The sequence below is a fragment of the Sinocyclocheilus anshuiensis genome, unplaced genomic scaffold (assembly GCF_001515605.1).
Source record: "Sinocyclocheilus anshuiensis isolate Anshui unplaced genomic scaffold, SAMN03320099.WGS_v1.1 scaffold96, whole genome shotgun sequence".
NCBI classification, from domain to species: domain Eukaryota; kingdom Metazoa; phylum Chordata; class Actinopteri; order Cypriniformes; family Cyprinidae; genus Sinocyclocheilus; species Sinocyclocheilus anshuiensis.
Genome location: NW_015554094.1, coordinates 485,984 through 505,334, shown reverse-complemented (window position 1 = coordinate 505,334; position 19,351 = coordinate 485,984). Strand labels below are relative to the sequence as shown.

The 19,351-nt window shown below is 37.5% G+C and overlaps 1 protein-coding gene across 2 annotated transcripts in view; it reads left to right on the top strand.

The window, feature by feature from the left end:
- The window catches only part of LOC107669439 (filamin-A-interacting protein 1-like), a 27,551-nt gene extending 10,047 nt beyond the window's left edge, over positions 1 to 17,504 (top strand). Inside the window, exons 2-7 of one of the 2 annotated variants that reach the window (XM_016461656.1) lie at positions 2,202 to 2,486; positions 3,927 to 4,100; positions 4,204 to 4,382; positions 9,738 to 12,516; positions 13,461 to 13,518; positions 17,044 to 17,504. In XM_016461656.1, coding sequence (XP_016317142.1) covers positions 2,208 to 2,486; positions 3,927 to 4,100; positions 4,204 to 4,382; positions 9,738 to 12,516; positions 13,461 to 13,518; positions 17,044 to 17,078 — 3,504 coding nt within the window. In that variant the 5' untranslated portion in view covers positions 2,202 to 2,207 and the 3' untranslated portion in view covers positions 17,079 to 17,504. Of the gene's footprint in view, positions 1 to 2,201; positions 2,487 to 3,926; positions 4,101 to 4,203; positions 4,383 to 9,737; positions 12,517 to 13,460; positions 14,022 to 17,043 lie in introns of those variants that run through there. The other variant, XM_016461655.1, reaches the window with a different exon arrangement.
- The last annotated feature ends 1,847 nt before the right edge of the window (positions 17,505 to 19,351 follow it).

Here is a 19,351-nt window from a genome sequence, read left to right as displayed (position 1 = left end):
ATCTATCTATCTATCTATCTATCTATCTATCTATCTATCGTCTGTCTGTCTATTATTTATCATACACTTTATATTTATAAATTATATAATAATAAAATTCTATAAATGTTATAGTATAGAATTATATTCTTCATTTAATACTGTTAAAAGCTGTACATAAGATGTGAAATAATTTAATATATTATAAATATCATCACAATAATTCACAAGTAATCCACACCACTCCAATCCATCAGTTAATGTCTTGTGAAGTGAAAAGCTGCGTGCTTGTAATAAACAAATCCATCATTGAGACGTTCTTAACTTCAAACTGTTGCTTCCAGCTAAAATACGAGTCCATAATCCATAACAACACTTCCTCCAGTGAAAAAGTCGTCTGGTCTGAATCAAGAGAGAAATCTGTACAGATCAAGCACCATTTACAAGCCAAAACAGCTTTAAATAAATATGTGGGTGCATTTTGATGTGAGAGACAACAGTAGATGGACGTTTTCACTGGAGGAAGCATTATTATGGATTATATACTTATATTTTGGCCAGAAGGAATGATTTAAAGTTAAAAAACATCCTGATGGATTTTTTTCTTACAAACAAGCAGTTTTTTGGTTCACAAGACATTAACTGATGGACTGGAGTGGTGTGGATTACTTGTGGATTATTGTGATGTTTTTATCAGCTGTTTGGACTCTCATTCTGACGGCACCCATTCACTGCAGAGGATCCATTGCTGAGCAAGTGATGGAATGCTGAATTTCTCCAAATCTGATGAAGAAACAAACTCATCTACATGTTGGATGTCCTGAGAGTGAATAGATTTTCAGCAACTAAAACTACGAGTCAACTGTTCCTTTGAGATATTAATTATTGTTTTCTGAGAAAAAAAGGATCAAAATTAAGTCAGGTTAAGCTTAAAACAAGACAAATATTGGCAGATGTTTTCTTGTTTTAAGCAAAAACTCACTTCATTTTGATACATTTTTCAGAAAACTAGACTTAATTAACTAATTTTGCTCCTTAAAGTGTTAGTTCACCCAAAAATGAAAATTAGGCTGCGTTTTACTCACCCCCGAGGCATCCTAGGTGTATATGACTTTCTTCTTTCAGACGAATCCAGTCGGAGTTATATTAAAAATGGTCTTTGATCTTTCAAGCTCTATCATTGCAGTCAGCGGGTGTTGCAGTGCTCCAGTCCAAAAGAAGTGAAATAAAAAGCGCCCATGCATAAAAAAAAAGTGTCTCACACGGCTCCGGGGGGTGAACAAAGGCCTCCTGTAGCGAATCGATGCGTTTTTGTAAGAAAAATATCCATATTCAAAATGTAATAATCACTTTAATGTAGCTTGCGCCAACAGTCCTACACAGAAGCAGCTCCGGGAGGATGACGTATGAGGTCAGTGCTGCGCATACGCCAGTGAGTCTCGTGAAAACCAACATTTGTTAACAGGAGCAAAGGAAGCAAAGTTTCCTTACTTTAGCAAAGGAAAACCAGTCTCCTCTTGGCTTATATCGAAATCCTCTGACATTCTTCTTTACAAATCCTCATTTTGTACTTGTAATTAGTGACCGTTGTTTTGTTTTGATCTCTCTGCTGCATTTCTGTGTTCGTCACTTCTGAGCGGCGCATGCACAACGCCGACGTCCTACGTCATCCGCCCGGAGCTGCTTCCGTCTACAACAGTGAGCGCAAGCTAGATTCAAGTGATTATTACGTTTTGAATATGGATATTTTTCTTACAAAAACGCATCGATTCGCTACAGGAGGCCTTTGTTCACCCCCCGGAGCCGTGTGAGACACTTTTTTTTATGCATGGGCGCTTTTTATTTAACTTCTTTTGGACTGGAGCACTGCAACACCCGCTGACTGCAATGATAGAGCTTGAAAGATCAAAGACAATTTTTTAAATAACTCCGACTGGATTCGTCTGAAAGAAGAAAGACATAAACACCTAGGATGCCTCGTGGGTGAGTAAAACACAGACTAATTTTCATTTTAGGGTGAACTGACCCTTTAAGTAAATGTATCTTGTTTTAGGAATGTTTAGATATTTGTTCTGGAAAACAAGACAAAAATACAGAGAAAGAACATTATTTGCAGTGTGCTGAAAGTTATTAGATGTTTCATTGTTCTAACTGTGTGATGTTTTCAGGAGATTGTCGCAGGTGTATCTGTGGATGATGTTCATCTTTGTTTGCACCTGCAGGTGAAGATGAGGTCCAGGACCAGCGATATGGAGGGGCCAGAGAACAGACCACTGAAGCCGCTCGCTAAAATCCTCGACACTGAGAAAGAGGGAAGCAAACAGGAGCTGATGAGGATGAAATCCAAAGCTCGGGAGGAAAAAGAGAGCAGTGAGGAGAAGGCTGTTTCTGGGACTTTGAAAAAGCCTCAGATGCCTTGTGAGATGCAGCAGAGGAGAGCCAGACTGATGGACCTCTCCAAAGAAGATCTCATCCATCTGCTGGGAGTCATGGAGGGAGAAGTTCAGGTGAGGTTTGACTGCATGATGCTTTATAGATTTTTATACAGTGATTCCATAATAATATATTATGATTTTACAGCGCAAACAGTGAGTAAGCTATAGTATTTTGGTGGAACCTATTGTATTGTACTGAGTGCCATGCTTGTGTACTGCACATTTTGAAAATTGAAAAACACTGCTGTCATAAGTTTGGGGTCATCAAGATTTTTTATATACTTCTATTCATCAGGAATGCATTAGATTGATCAAACGTGACATTCATGACATTTAAAACATTTCTGTTTCACATAAATGTTGTTCTTGTGAACTTTATATTTATTAAAAATATCAAAAGAAGAAAAAAAAACAGTTTGCACAAGAATATGAAGCAGCACAACTGTTTTCAACACTGATAATAATCAGAAATGTTTCTTGAGCAGCAAATCAGCATATTAGAATGATATCTGAAGATCATGCGACACTGAAGACTGGAGTAATGATGCTGAAAATTCAGTTTTGATCACAGGAATAAATTAAATTTTAAATGGTATTCAAATAGAAAAGAGTTATTTGAAATTGTAATAATATTTCACAATATTACTGTTTTTACTGTATTTTTGATGAAAAAAATGCAGCCTTTGTGAGCAAAAGAGATTTATTTTAAAAACATTAAAACATTTCCAAACTTTTGAATGGTAGTGTAAATAATTTGGATAATCTGTGCATACTGCACACAGTATACATACTGTACATATAGTGAAGAAATTGTAAAAGAAGTATGATAATATGATGTTCTTTACACAGACAATGTCATATGGCTTTATGGAAGCATACAGCTCTCCCTGCTGGTGCACAACGAGAATGAAACAGTTTGCACCATGAGACATGATACAAATCCTTGGAAAATTCCTTTAAAATATTTCATTTTCAGTTGTATAAATTTTTATTTAAACCAGTTAATTTTTTTTATCATGCTTTTAAACAGATTGACAATTGATTTAGCAAACGACAAATGCTTAGGGAAGTTTGTAAAAGATAGTTTTCTGCACTGTAAAAAATGTTTTTTTTTTTTTTTTTTTGAAAGTTGTCAGTAAAACATTATTACTGAATGACAAGATTATTGGAGTATGTTTTACAAGAAAATATTTATAACTTTAATTCAATGTGTTATAATTTTCTTTGTAATGGTTTGTGAAATTTACTAGCAATTTCTAAATAAAAGAACTGGTGTAGAAAATTGCTTCTGCACCAAAAAAGTTTTCATTGTAGTATATATTCTTAAAACATAGGATACTATGGCATGCCATGATTTTTTTTAAACATGTGCTATGTTAATACCAAAGTATTCTTTGTTTGGAGTATCATGGAAATACTGTGGTATTTGAATATGATATACATTCAGTGCCATGGTATGCTGTATATCAGAGTACTATGGTACCACAGTAAAGCAGTGATCGTATCCTTTAGGCCCGTGAAGACATTATCCACATGCTGCAGTCTGAGAGAACACGGCCCGAGGTTCTGGAAGCTCATTACGGATCTGCGGTTCCGGTCAAACCTCTTCAAGCTCTGCAGAGAGACGGTCTGATGACCAGCGGAGACTTGATTAGAGACGATGTCTATGAGATCCCTATGATAGAGGTGCCATATTCATCTCTAAACCTGAATTTAGAATGCAGATTTGAACATATTGTTGTGCCAGTGCAAGCAGTTTATGATGGCGATAATCATTCTGTCTCTAAAGCTGGACCGTTTGGAGGAGAAGCACCAGGAGACGTACAGACGGATGTTAGAGCAGCTGCTCTTAGCAGAGAAATGCCACCGACGCACCGTCACCGACCTGGACAATGAAAAGCGCAAACACGTCGACTTCATGAACAAAAGCGATGATTTCACTAACCTGCTGGAGCAGGAGAGAGAGAGGTGAGGAGATGAGCTTTACATAGGAATGAATCAGGATTTTCAGTCAAATGTGCTCTTAAAGTAGAAAAAATGCTAGAATCATTTTCTTACAGTGGCTAGAATGAAGCGTGACATTATAAAGGTTTTTATATTTGATCTGAAATGTGTTATTTTAGTATCATTGGGATAGTATTGTAGTTTCTATTAATATTTTGAGTTCATTTTTCTTTTTCTTTTCTATTTTTGTTTTAATTTGACTTTTTTTGTAATTTTGTAGTGTTTTTGTAATTTTGTTAGTTTTTTTTAAACGTGTGTGTGTGTGTGTGTGTATATATATATAATGCTAAGACAAATGCTAAGGGGAGTTTTTTAAAGGTAGTTTTCTACACCATAAAAATTATTTTTCAAAAGTTGTAAATAAAACAAAGATTATTTGAGTATGTTTTACAAGAAAATATTATTTTAGATTTTCTGCTTCAAAATTTTGTGTTTAATTCAATGTGTTACTATAGCCGTTTCTTTGTAATTGTGAAATCTACAAGCAAGTTCTAAGCGAAAATTGGCATAGAAACTTGTTTCTATGTCAATTTGTTTGGTGTAGTATAATGTTCTTATATACTATACTGAAAAAAAGGCAAACACTTCTCACCGTAGATTCATTTTAAAGCGACTACAACCACGTGGCATCAAAGCTATGAATTGCACATGATTATATTGGCTGTTCTACCACAGGCTGTCCTAAATCACACAAAGGGCCTTATAGTTGTGGAAGAAGGGGTGACGGTATCAGAGAGGCCTGTCATTAGTGTGGTGTTCTTCTGGGATTGTGAAACAGGCAGATTGAGGCCCTGCAGAGCTCCAGTCATTATAACAGCATCATCTGAGCTATATATGGACATGAATAGACACAGATGATCATAAATGACAACCTGGGGATCAGTAGCTTTTCTGGAAGCTCAGCGTGTCGTCATATCGGAGGGATCAAAGCAGCTACGTAAATAAATGTGTATGAAGAAATATTAATAATATTACATATTAAGTATATTTCCCCTCAAAAATGTCGTTACTTGTAAATGCAGATAGAAAATATGATTAAATTTTTTTTATTTTTTTTAAGGATGCATCATGGTTATATTTGGGGTCATTTTTTTTCAGTTTTACTCTAAAACATGTTGCTTTTTAAATACACACACACACACACACACACACACACACACACACACACACACACACACACACACACACACAAAGGGTATTAAGTATATATTTTTTGCAGTGTAGACTTTTATTACTGAAATCAGCCTATGTAATTGCATATACACTACTGCTCAAAAGTTTGGGGTGGGTAAGATTTTTAAATATTTTTTAAAAGAAGTCTCTTATGCTCACCAAGGCAGAATTTATTTGATTAAAAAAACAGTAAAAACAGTAATATTATTGATTTAAAAGAAGAATATAATTTCAAATGTATATTTTATTCCTGTGATCAAAGCTGAATTTTCAGCATCATTACTCCAGTCTTCAGTGTCACATGATCCTTCAGAAATCATTCTGATATGCTGATTTGCTGTAATAAAGGCCTTCTGAAGCAAACTGATGCATTTGTGTGAGAAAATATTCATATTTAAAACTTTATAAACCGTAATCTCTGCAGTAGCTTCACAAGCTTCACCTTCACGAGAGGGCGGCGTTCCAGCGGATTACGTAGCACTTTACTTTGCTTTTTAAATACACACACACACACACACACACACACACACACACACACACACACACACACACACACACACACAAAGGGTATTAAGTATATATTTTTTGCAGTGTAGACTTTTATTACTGAAATCAGCCTATGTAATTGCATATACACTACTGCTCAAAAGTTTGGGGTGGGTAAGATTTTTAAATATTTTTTAAAAGAAGTCTCTTATGCTCACCAAGGCAGAATTTATTTGATTAAAAAAACAGTAAAAACAGTAATATTATTGATTTAAAAGAAGAATATAATTTCAAATGTATATTTTATTCCTGTGATCAAAGCTGAATTTTCAGCATCATTACTCCAGTCTTCAGTGTCACATGATCCTTCAGAAATCATTCTGATATGCTGATTTGCTGTAATAAAGGCCTTCTGAAGCAAACTGATGCATTTGTGTGAGAAAATATTCATATTTAAAACTTTATAAACCGTAATCTCTGCAGTAGCTTCACAAGCTTCACCTTCACGAGAGGGCGGCGTTCCAGCGGATTACGTAGCACTTTACTTTGCTCAATTGAATGCGTCCTTGCTGAATAAAAGTATTTATTTAAAAAACAAAACATTAAAATCAACTGGCCCCAAGCTTTTGAATGGTAGTGTATTTTATTTCCCATTTAATATTATGAAAAGCTCTCATATGCTACATTCAAATTATTTATTAAACAATATATTTATCTTTGGAAAATCAGGTGACTCATAACTGCAAAATCTAAACAATTCCTGACAGAGACAATGAGTTCATTCATTTTCTGATAAGACCCCCTATAGTGGTCGACCGCAGTCACGGTCCCCTGACTTCCCATTTACCACCCTGAGCTTGAGTAGCAAATGATATTTAGCTCAAAACTTGGAACCTGGAAGCTTAATAAAACCTGGAAAATGCTCTGTTGTCTCCAAATGGAAATTTGTTCTGGACTCTAAGGTTCTGTGGACATGCGTTTTGTAGATATAGCATAAATATAAATGGAATCTTTTGTTTTTCATTTTAATTGTACTGCATTTTTAAAAAAGGAGCTCATTTGTGTGATGCACCGTCAAAAAAAAATCATGGCAAATCTATAAAAATGCCATTTCTAGTTTGTTGCAGTGGCACCGTTCAGTCACACTCCTTCCTTCCACTTATCACACTTATCTCCAGCCCGTGTGTTTGGACATTCCTTCATAATTCTCTCATTTCAGAGATTCATAGCAGGTGAGGTCACGCCAGTGCCGCGCCACCTGGGACTGAACGCCGGGCGATTGCGGGGAATCCCGCCAGGAATATAAAACTGCTGTGTGTTGAGCTTCTAGAAGCATCCGCAATGCCGTTCCTCCTCAAATTACCCCTCTCTCTTTCACATGACATTTACACTTGCTGTTTTTCCTCTTGAAGTCCCATATTCAAGAAAGACTGTAATCTGATGAGGACAGCTAGTTTTGTTCTTTGATTGACGTATAGGTCAGTGAAAGACAGATACTAATGATTTTACCATCAACAAGTGTGATGTTTCATCACGTCAAGTCAATATATGTGTGTGTGTGTGTGTGTGTATACAGTGTATGTATATTTAAAACAGTGGGCCACTTTTAATGATCCAGTCAATTCCTGATGGATACATTTCCTTTGTTAATATTTAGTTTCACTTGCAAATGTCACATTATGTGAAGGAAAGGAAAATGCTTGTGAATGCTGTTTCATGTTTACTGCAAAGTAAAATCCAGCATTTAAGTAAAACTTAAAATAAGGCAGATGTTTGGTGTTTGCTAGGGTTTTCTGGATGGTTTCAAGGTGGTTGCTAAGATAGATGGGATCCAATTAACACATCTAGGGGATTTTTTCACCCGTTTTATCATCTTCCAGGAAAATATTATGTCTGATCGCTTGAAGCAATAGTTGCACATGAAAGTTTAATTCTTACTGTAGGTGCGTTAGCAAACATCTCCAATTAAAACTACATCTGGAAGTTTCATGTGCTCTTGATATTCAGGCTGTAATTTAAATCGCAAGCACATTTATACTAGACACCAAAAGATGATGTCATTCTATCACCATTCACATGATTTATGATTTACAAGTCTCTCGCTGCTCATGCCACAGTGGATCTGATGATTTCAGTAGATTTTCCCAGCTGTCATCTTAAACCTTTGCCAGAAAATGACCAACTATCAGTAAACTTCCTGCAATAATTAAATGATTCAACCTTTTACAAAATATTACTTGCTGAGTAATGACCTTTTTACTTTTTATTCATTTAGTGTGTCAAATCTGCATTCTTGTTGCATTTCTGACAGGGCTTCATCTGATCCGAGAGTGCAACATTGTTCTCTTATGAAACAAAACTTTTCCCTTGCATTGTTGTCTGTTCCCATGGGAACACTTGGTTGCATGTGAGAAAGGAAATAATTGGGTCATTTTATTGTTTATATGAGATGGAAAGGGAACCCTTGAAATGATACAGAGGATTTAGTGCATTGACCAGAGCTCTAATTGACTGTTTCCTAAAACAATATCCCGACTTCAATCTCGGGGAAGAGAATAAGAGAGGAAAGCTGAGAAAAGAGTGCATGAAAAGCTCACCGATGGCTCCGCCTCCTTTGCCCAAACAAGGGCAGAACAGCTCTATGTCAGTGGGATGATATCACCAGCAAGTGGGGCAATGCTGTTTCACACAACATTCACCTTTCATTGCGCTCATGGTTGGAATGTGATGGCTAATTCAGGGAACCGTTCAGTGATGCTTTGAGCAGACTCACTTCAAAAACATGTTAGGCATGGACCTACCTGCACTCCTTTCCAGCTAGATGGTGAGTTTGAAAACAGTTTGAAATGAATGCAAGTAGGCTGACAGTATTCATTCATGGATCTGTTTGGATATGTTATAGTGTCTTAACTGCTGTAAAATTCACAAAAGCGCGTAGTGAGGAAATTAGATCATGGAATAACGAAGGAAATATGCTGCAAACTCTGTGCAGTGTCTGGCACTTATTTCGCAAAGGACATGGTCCTCTCGACAGGGAGACTCCCGCAGAGCTAGATCAGTGTAAACATTCACCAGCATCATAGACTTTTCTTCAAGTGCCCTTGTTGGCACAAATTCCTCTGTTGTGATGTGCTAGTACACTTTTTGTCAGGTGGGAACTTATTCCCGTTGGTGTGCTAAGCTGCGCATGAGCTGTTTCGATTCTGTGATCATGCAAGCATGAAATGTTCAGTAACTACTGTCAGAGAAAATCACTAAAGTATTCAGACACTGTTCCTTTTCTCACAACGCTCATGCTTGTCTTCTTTACACATAGTTTTTCATTCACTTCACACAATATTTTTATGTATATTTATTATGATATTTCTCAATAATGTCTTAATTTACCTTAATAAAAAAAAAATAAAAAAAAAAATATATATATATATATATATATAATGTGTGTGTGTGTGTGTGTGTGTGTGTGTGTGAAGTATATAAAAAAAAATATATAAATTTTTTTAATAAAATATACCCGATGGTTGACTCTCTCTTTGCTCTCTCTTTGTTGTTTCTGATTAACTTTAATAAAAAAAGTTTAACTTTTAATAAAAAGGACTGTACAATTTGACCTTTATATGAATTAATCATTGTGAATCTCTTTCTATTTGATTTCACCAGACTTAAGACACTGTTGGAGCAAGAGAAGGCATACCAGACTCGCAAGGACAAGGATCACAGCAAACGTCTTGAGAAAGTTCAGGAGGAGTTGGTTAAGTTGAAATCATTTGCCCTGATGCTGGTGGATGAAAGGCAGCTTCACATTGAACAGATTGACCAGCAAAGACAGAAGGTCCAGGATCTCAGCAAGAAGCTACATGAAAGAGAGCAGCAGTTGGAGCTCATCAACAGTAAAGCTAAAGAAGACAGTCAGAGGATCCAAAGGCTGGAGCTCGACCTAGAACATAAGACCTCCAAATCTTCACAGGAACATGAGGAGATGACCGCCAAGCTGGCCAAGCAGGAGTCTGAAAGTCGACAGCTGCGTCTGAAGCTGGCCAGCATGTCACGCACGATTGAGGAGTTGGAGGAGGCCAATCGTACGCTGCAGAAGTCTGAGGAGGACCTTCAGGACCTGCGGGACAAAATAAGCAGAGGGGAGTGCGGGAACTCAAGCCTCATGGCCGAGCTGGAGAACCTTCGGAAGAGAGTTCTGGAAATGGAGGGCAAGGATGAGGAGATCACGAAAACAGAAGCACAGTGCAAGGAGCTAAAGAGGAGGCTTCAGGATGAGGAAAATCACAGTCGTGAGCTGAAACTAGAGGTTGAAAAACTGCAAAAGAGGATGGTGGACCTGGAGAAACTGGAGGGAGCTTTCAATGTGAGCAAATCTGAATGTGTCCAGCTTCACAACAACCTGGAGAAAGAAAGAACCTTGACAAAGAGCATGGCGTGTGAGCTGGAAACAGTTAAAAACCATATCAAAGAACTTGAGTGCTCAGAATCGAGGCTGGAAAAGGCTGAGATGGGTTTAAAAGACGACTTGACCAAACTAAAGTCATTCACTGTGATCCTAATGGATGAGAGGAAGAACATGGCAGAACGAATCAAACAGGAAGAGCAGAAAAGTGAGGAGATGAACAAACTGTTTAAAGCGGAGCAATGCAAAGTCATGGAGGTCACAGAAAAGCTAATTGAGGAAAGTAAGAAGCTTCTTAAACTGAAGTCCGAAATGGAGATGAAAGTGTCCGCTCTTACCAAGGAAAAAGATGACCTGAAATCTAAACTTGCAAGTGAAGAGGAGAAACGAAAGGATCTCAGTATAAAGTTATGTCAGATACAAAGTAAAATGGACGAGCAAGAGGAAGCTGAGTGGGAATCTTCAAGAAACAGAGCTAATGTAGACAAAGTTGGGTATCCTGATGAGGACAACAAGGTTAAAGAGCTCACAATGGAGATTGAGAGACTCAGGAACCGACTTAAACAGCTTGAGGTTGTGGAGGGCGATTTGTTGAAGACAGAGGACGAGTACGACATGCTTGAGAAGAAGTTCAGAACCGAGCAAGACAAAGCCAACGCTCTTTCCCAGCTCCTGGAGGAAATGAAGACGCAGATCACCAAGAACAAGGCCATAGAAAAAGGAGAGTTGGTAAGCCAAGAAGCTGAGCTGAGGCTACGCTGCAAGATGGAGGAGGCCAAAACGAGAGATCTTCAGGTCGATGTCCAAGCTCTAAAGGAGAAGATTCATGAGCTCATGAACAAGGAGGATCAACTATCTCAGCTTCAGGTGGACTACACGGTTCTCCAGCAGCGGTTCAATGAAGAGGAGGATAAAAAGAAAAACATGAGTCAAGAAGTTCTCAAACTAACCAAAGAGTTAGAAGCTACGAAGCGTTACAGCCGTGCACTTAGACCCAGCATGAATGGAAGGAGGATTGTGGATGTTCCTCTTGCTTCCACTGCAGTACAGACCGACGCAGACATGAACGAACACATCGAAGACGAGACTCCAGCTGTGTTCATCCAGAAGTCTGTTCTAGAGGAAAATCACATCATGAGTAATCTGAGGCAGAAAGGTCTCAAGAAGCCAACTGTGTTGGACCGTTACCCGCCGGCAGCTGCAGAGTTGGGGACGAGGAAGTCTTGGAACCCTTGGATGAAGAAGAAAGAAGCTGTTACTATCACTCAGGAAGTTCCATCAACCCAGGAGTTAAATGGAACGACATCATGCTCATCACCAGAACTAACCATGTCTCAGAAACCCGGTCAGCCACTCCATATTAAGGTGACTCCAGACCATCGGAGCAGCACTGCCACGTTGGAGATCACCAGTCTATGTGCTGAGGACTTCTTCTCCAGTACCACCATCATCCCAACTCTTGGGCTCCAGAAACCACGCATAACAATCGTTCCTACTTCTATCCTGCCAAAGTCCAAAACCAACGAAGGGCCAGCTGAACGGACAAAGTCTCCAGTCACTATAACGGCCATCTCCAGAGCTAAATCTCCAGAGAAGGGTAAGGGCTCTTACTCGGAGCATCCTGCTTCTCCTCTGTCCATCATAACCGTTAGCGCAACTCCAGTCTCCCAGGTGTCCATCTCCCCAGAACCCCATGAGATGACCATGGGCAGGGCCGTGTTCAAGTTGACCCCTGAAAAGCAGACGGTTCCAACGCCCATCCGGAAATACAACTCCAATATTATTACCACAGAGGACAACAAGATCCACATCCACCTGGGGTCACCAGGGTTCAAGAAACCTCAGGATGACAGAAGTGGCTCAGTTACGGTTTGGCCTAATGGTGTAAGTTCAGACAGCAAAGAGATGCAAATGGGGACGGTTCTGCGCGCTCCCAGACAGACGTCAGCTAATGTCGGGAACGTGATCCAAGGCAAGATGACCAGCAGCATCACAATAACCCCCATCACCTCGGCCCCATCCAGGTCTACTCAATCTGTGGTGAGTACCAGATTCATTATGATTTTGGAAGATGCGGAACGTTGTGATAGAAAAGTGAGTGAATCAAATAAAAAGAATAGTCATTTAACAATTAATACTTTGTGATTTTGTGTCCCTAAAAACCAAATGATCATATTCAATCTTTTATATTTCAGTTGCTTCTGAAATGTTTCAAAATGATATCAGGGGGTGTCTGCTCCCTAGGTAGCTCTCTTTCAAGGTATAGATAAATCAAATTCAATCTCCCTATCCATTATCGTTAACAAACACTGGAATGTACTGACGTGCTTGTCACCCAAGAAAGCTTGTCAAGAAAATCCTTTAAATAGTGACACAAACTTACCTGTCCCCTCATGTTTAACCTGTTATAAAATTGAATAATGTGTGACCAGAACTAGGCTAACCTTCCTATCCTTGCCTAGCAAAACCTACTAAATCAAGCACCAATTGTAAAGAATAAAATATAATTTACATTTGCAAATATTGAATAGTTTTTAATATTAGATAAAAATAAATAATGAAAAGTGTATATAGAGATATATATATAGATATAGATATGTATATATATATTATAGCATAATGAATAATTGAAAAAAATGAATATAATTTGTAAAGACTTAGACTTAATAACATTCCAGGATAACATATTATATGAATGGCCACCCTATTTTTTTTTATAAAACTATATATTCATTTAAACTATATATTTGTTTGAATTTTATTATATTTATTTTTGCTTTTAACTTTTTTTTGCATAAATAACTGACCATTTAAGACCCCTTTATAAACAGGTTAAAACTTTCATTTTCAGAAACAGAAAGTTAACCTGCATAAATGCAAACACAAGATGCACTTACTATGGCAAACACATGGTTAGTAAAAATTGAAGAAAAAAAAAACACTCTAAAATGTGATCTCATGTTTCCCTTTTCCTTTTTTCTCAGCACGGAATGGATGTGCAGTCATCTCGCTCCACGGCAACACGAATCCCCTTGTCAAAAGGTATGAAAACAGGGAAAGCGGTCTTGTCCACAACGTCACATTCTGAGAGCCAGTTTATGAAAATTGAACTGAGGAAATCTGCAGTTTGCAGCTCTGCAGCCGGAGCCGGAGGAAAGAGCTGAGATTGGCTCATGTTAATGTGGCACTGGAATTTAAACTAAGCACTACCGAACTGAATGAAATCTGAACAAAAGCGTTGCAATGTAAAACAAAGCAATCATTGGCACTGGGGCCTCCATTTCTAGATTGAGATACATGATTGTAATATTGTAAATACTGTATGTCAAATCAGCCTTCATGTACAGACATTTATAGTTGGATCTCAGACAATTGGAATGTGTGCATGTGTGTTTTTTGTGCTAAAACACTTTAACTAACCCTTCACTGTTTATTTTTTCCCCCTTTAGTATTTATTTTTCCATTTACCATTTCACTAAGGTTTTATTCAGTAAAACTGCTTGTGGGGGTTTCCAGAGTAATGAAATGTATTGTATTAAATGTCACTGAATTAATTTTGTGATTCCACTAAATAAATATTTTTTTTTGTTCAGAATACATAGAAACATTCTGTTTTATTTTATATTTTGGGTTTATTGATTATTTATATATTGAGATTTGATAGGAAATGCTAGGAAGAAAACGGGGGAGGAAATATTTATTTCTATCATAATGTATGTTCTATATATCTATGTACAGTATAAGGGCATTGAACTAAGGTCAGGAAACCTCCATAAATTGTGAATAACATTTTAAACCATATTGATATTAGTTAAGCATGTTCAGTGGATAAACTGATACTTATGATTCACCCATTTTGGAGACTAAATGTTCTGACAGTCAAGGAATTTGATATTATTCCTAAAATTATACTAATGCCTTTTGTTTCCTTGCAATTCAGTAACACATTCTGAATCAACTTTGATCAATAACACAATTTTGTTTTGTACGTAAAAGTTGATCAAAATATTTATAAATATAAGCATCACATTTCTGCTTCTAAACTTTCCCAAATGTCTCACCCCATAGGTGTCCACTACTGTAATCATACATTTTATTTATCTGTATAAACTGAGGGAGGAGTCTAAATTACTGGTAAACAACATTATTTTACAGATTTACCCTGCGTTGAACCCAGAATATTCCTATAATGAAGGTTTTGACGCACATTTGTGACTTGTATTGCAAAGGAGAAAAAGCTACTAAGCAAGTTTAGTGCTCTTCACTTTAAAGGTGGGGTAAGCGATTTCTGGTAGCCAATGTTGACATTTGAAATCACCAAAACAAACACGCCCCTACCCCAAAAGGGTCTCGCCCCTATTTTGATAGCTCCGCCCCACACATATGTACGCAACCCAGGCAACGATTAGTTCCGTCAAACAAAGCAAAACCAATGTTACACCGTGTCTACAACGGACGCGAGTGGTGCAGGGCGACAAAATACTTTAGAACTCATAATCAGTGATGCTGTCTACACCATAGATATATATACATATCTATGGTCTACACTAGATGCGGCACGACATGACAAATCCCCGACAGAAAACTGCTGCTGTGTTCTATTTATGACGTATTGACACGAATTTCAAATGATTTTCAACGGTCGCTTTATCGCGTCCAGTGTGCTAGACAGACTTTAGCTGTTGCGGCGCAGACACGGTGAAACAAAGAAACAAAGCAACCTCGGCATCCGATCGCAGGCCTTCCGCTCCTTGAGTTCTCTCCAGCGCTGGAAAGCTGATCCGATATTTACACGGGTCCTACTTCTTGCCTTATTGCCTTAAGCCTTCGTTTCTTCCGCAGATGGTTTCCTCTTTTGTCGAATCAGTTTTCTAAAGCGTTTTTGAAAAATCGCTTACCTCACCTTTAACGATAAAATGGTCAGTTCATTTTTTAGCATCCTAAAGAAATAGCTTGCTGAAAATCTACTCACCCTCAGGCTGTCCAAGATGTAGATGAGTTTGTTTCTTCATCAGATTTGGAGAAATGTAGCATTACATCACTTGCTCAGCAATGGATCCTCTGCAGTGAATGGGTGCCGTCAGAATGAGAGTCCAAACAGCTGATAAAAACATCACAATAATCCACAAGTAATCCACACCACTCCAGTCCATCAGTTAATGTCTTGTGAAGTGAAAAGCTGCATGTTTGTAGAAAATAAATCCATCATTTAGGCATTTTAACTTCAAACTGTCTGTTTATAATCTATAATAACGCTTCCTCCAGTGAAAAGTCCACCTCCTGTTGTCTGCTCACATCAAAATCCAAACGATACTTGGTCTGTGCAGATTTCTCTCCTAATTCAGACCAGATGACTAGTTCACTGGAGAAAGCAATATTATGGATGGAGGACTTGTATTTTAACCAGAAGCAACAGTTTGAAGTTAAAAACGTCTTAATGCTGGATTTGTTTCTTCCAAACACACAGCTTTTCACTACACAAGACATTAACTGATGGACTGGAGTGGTGTGGATTACTTGTGGATTATTGTGGTGTTTTTATCAGTTGTTTGGACTCTCATTCTGACGGCACCCATTCACTGCAGAGGATCCATTGGTGAGCAAGTGATGTAATGCTACAAAAAAAAAAAAAAATCTTTTCAGATGAAGAAACAAATTCTTGGATCTTTGATGGCCTGAGGGTGATTACATTTTCAGCAAATTTTAATTTTTGGGTGAACTATTCCTTTAAGACATCTCTATGTAGTGTTCTTCTGCTGATGTTACTGTGCGATCACAGTTTAGTGCTCTGTCGAGGCCATCTGGGAGCCAGAGAACACTGTTAGGAGAAATAAGAAACAACAGCTGGAGATCTGGAGTCCCGTTTAAGATCCTGATTGTGTCCTTCTGCCTGATACAAACTCGGCAATTACACAAATAAAGACAGGGCTTTTAATTGATCTGTTTAGCATTAAAGGAACAGTTTGCCCAAAAACTAAAATTATGTAATCTTTCACTCACCCTCATGCCGTGTGACTTTCAGTCCTCCGTGATGTTTTGCAGAAGGTCCAGAATGATCTTTTTCATATGAGGCCTGGTTCTGTCGAGCTCCAAAAAAGCTCTCAAATCGCGTTCAAATATGCTTTCAATTCATTTAAATGACATTAGCAACAGATGAGAACGACACTAGGGTGAGTAAACAATGGCAAAGTTTTTATTGTTAGATGAATTTGAAAGCTTTTGTCTTTCTCATGAGAATAAGCTGCTGTTTTGTGTGTCACTATCAAGGGCTTTTTAAATCAATTATTTCCATTTTCACAGCAGCTGACAAACTGACAGTGTTCATTTTCTAATCCATCCATGCGCAATAACAGGCTTTGGCAGCTCGCTGGATTCAACGGTGCGCTGCGATTCCCAGAAAACGATTGTAAAATTGCTCTGATATATTCACCATCCATGAACTTGGCCGCTCAAAAGCGCTTAACATGAATATGTGAAGCTGATTCTTTCCATGCAGTAGTTAAGCCGTGGGTTTCAGGGGATTGTAGTGTTTCACAGTAAGCTCACTTTCCCTGTTTTCATCCACAGAGAATGTTCTCCATGTGAATCGAGAGCCACGCTGAGGCTGTTTCAGATCCATAATATGCCTGACAGAAAGGTCTCTACATTTGCTCTGCATCCAAACAATAGAACGAGGGTCGAATCTGTCAAAGCTGGTTCAAGCACAAGGATCTGTAGTGTTGCTCCATATCTGCATGCATACAGACTATATCATCAATTCAAGACCACAAGACAGTCAGTCAGACGGCAGGTTGCTGAACTCTGGATGCCAGACAGTAAAGAAAGAGATCAAAGTTGTACAGAACATGGAAAGTTGCGACATGCAAGAAGAAGAGAAACCAATATGTTTTTTGTTTTTTTTACATGTATTTTGAGAATAAATGCTTCAGTAAAACATGGAAAAGTCAACATGCAATCAAAACTGACCCCTTTTACTTCCATGTTGTGTTCGGAGAGGTTTTTATTTTTCCCAAAAATGCTTGTTAATGTTATGGCGTTAGACTACAACCTACTGACTTTACTCACATAGGGTACAGCAACTTTCCAAATAAACTGGATAATTTTTGCACTTGGTTTCAATCTTTTCATCAACATGTTTTCTTTCATTTAGTACAGGTTTTGTGTTTCTTTTTTGGAACGGATTGATCGTGAGCATTGATCTGAGCTCATGCACTTCAGTTTCTGAGTGAACATTGCCAAAATTATCCACAAATTATGCTTCTTTCACTCAAAAAACTGAGGTGCTTAAGGTCAAATCTATGAGACATATGATCAATTCAGTTTAAAAAAGAAATACAAAACCTGTGCACATTGAAAGCAAACAAATTGACAAAAAGACTGAATCCAAGATCTGGTAAAAAATATAGCATAATAAGAGATTTACAAGCATTTTTCGTTTTTTCAAATCCGGTCATTTTTGACCAGGAACACCAAATCTCGTTAAATATTCTGTTTCACCCGGAAATGTATTGCATTATGCATAAATTGGACTATGTAAGCAAGTTCATGTTGACTTTAGGCACTGATCTAACATTAAATCATATATTGTTTGTTTTGAAAATGACTGGTTAAAGTGTCATATACTGCTGGGAGCAGTTTATTGATCATTTATCAATCTCATTGATGTGTTAAAAGAATGAGAGAGGGTCAGTTGGGGAAAAGGTGCATGATACTCTATATTTAATTAAGTCTAAGAACTGCGATCCACAAAGTCCTTATAATCAACAACTGTATTTAATTTAATTTATAGCGTATGACCTCTGTGAATGCAGTATGAGCTCACTGAACTGAAGTGTGTGTCTGCATATGAAATGAGAAATTCACCCAATAAACACATTTATGAAGCACGCAACTTTATGGTCCACTGGATGCGTTATAATCTGCACCACAAACTTTTAAGGTTTAGGGACAAATTCAGATTTGCATGGGTATGTAGGACAATCATGTTAGTACAAAGTGGTATTTCAATTAGGGCTGTCAATCGATTAAAATGTTTAACCTAATGTAGGCTAATCAAGCTAATCTAATCAATTGTATATTAATTGCACATCAAATTTAGCTGAGAAGTTACCCACAAAAGCTAATTTAAAGTCATTACTGTGTAACATGAGAAAAGCATGTAATAGATATTACAAAAAGAAGCTTTTTTTTCATTTTTTGTGTGTGAACTATCCCTTTAATTAGAATTTTTTTTATTAATATGGATTTTTTTCCATTTCAAATTTGTTATTAATATGCAAATATTATTATTTTTTTTTTTATGAAATGATACTCTAAATATGACACTAAAACTGCCTGTAGGTGGCAGAAAATGTCTTAAAGGGTTAGTTCACCCAAAAATAACAAAAATTCTGTCATTAATTACTCCCCCTCGTGTTGTTCGAAACCTGTAAGACCTCCGTTCATCTTCGGAACACAATTTAAGATATTTTTTTTGTGCAAAGAAAACAAAAATAACAACTTTATTCCACATTTTCATCTCTACTGCGTCACTAGTGGACTCGCGTTCACGACGCTTGCCTTGTCCAAATACCCACACTTGCGGTCTTTGAACTTGACCACTTGACTACTTATATGACGTATTTCCTGTATTTGGCCCAAGTGTTCAAGTGAGGATGAAGACCACAAGTGTGTGTAGAACTTTTCATTACCTGATGGGACACACTTGTAGTGTTGTAAAAATGCAAGTGTTTACATAGCTTTATTTTAATTTTAAATACTTTTAAATTTAAAATCAACTTCTAAATGTCTGTTCAGTAGTCCCTATAACATGACAATTTTAATTTGTGGTGCTTCTAATTAAGTGATAAAAAGCAGTTGCAAATGTTGTACAAAA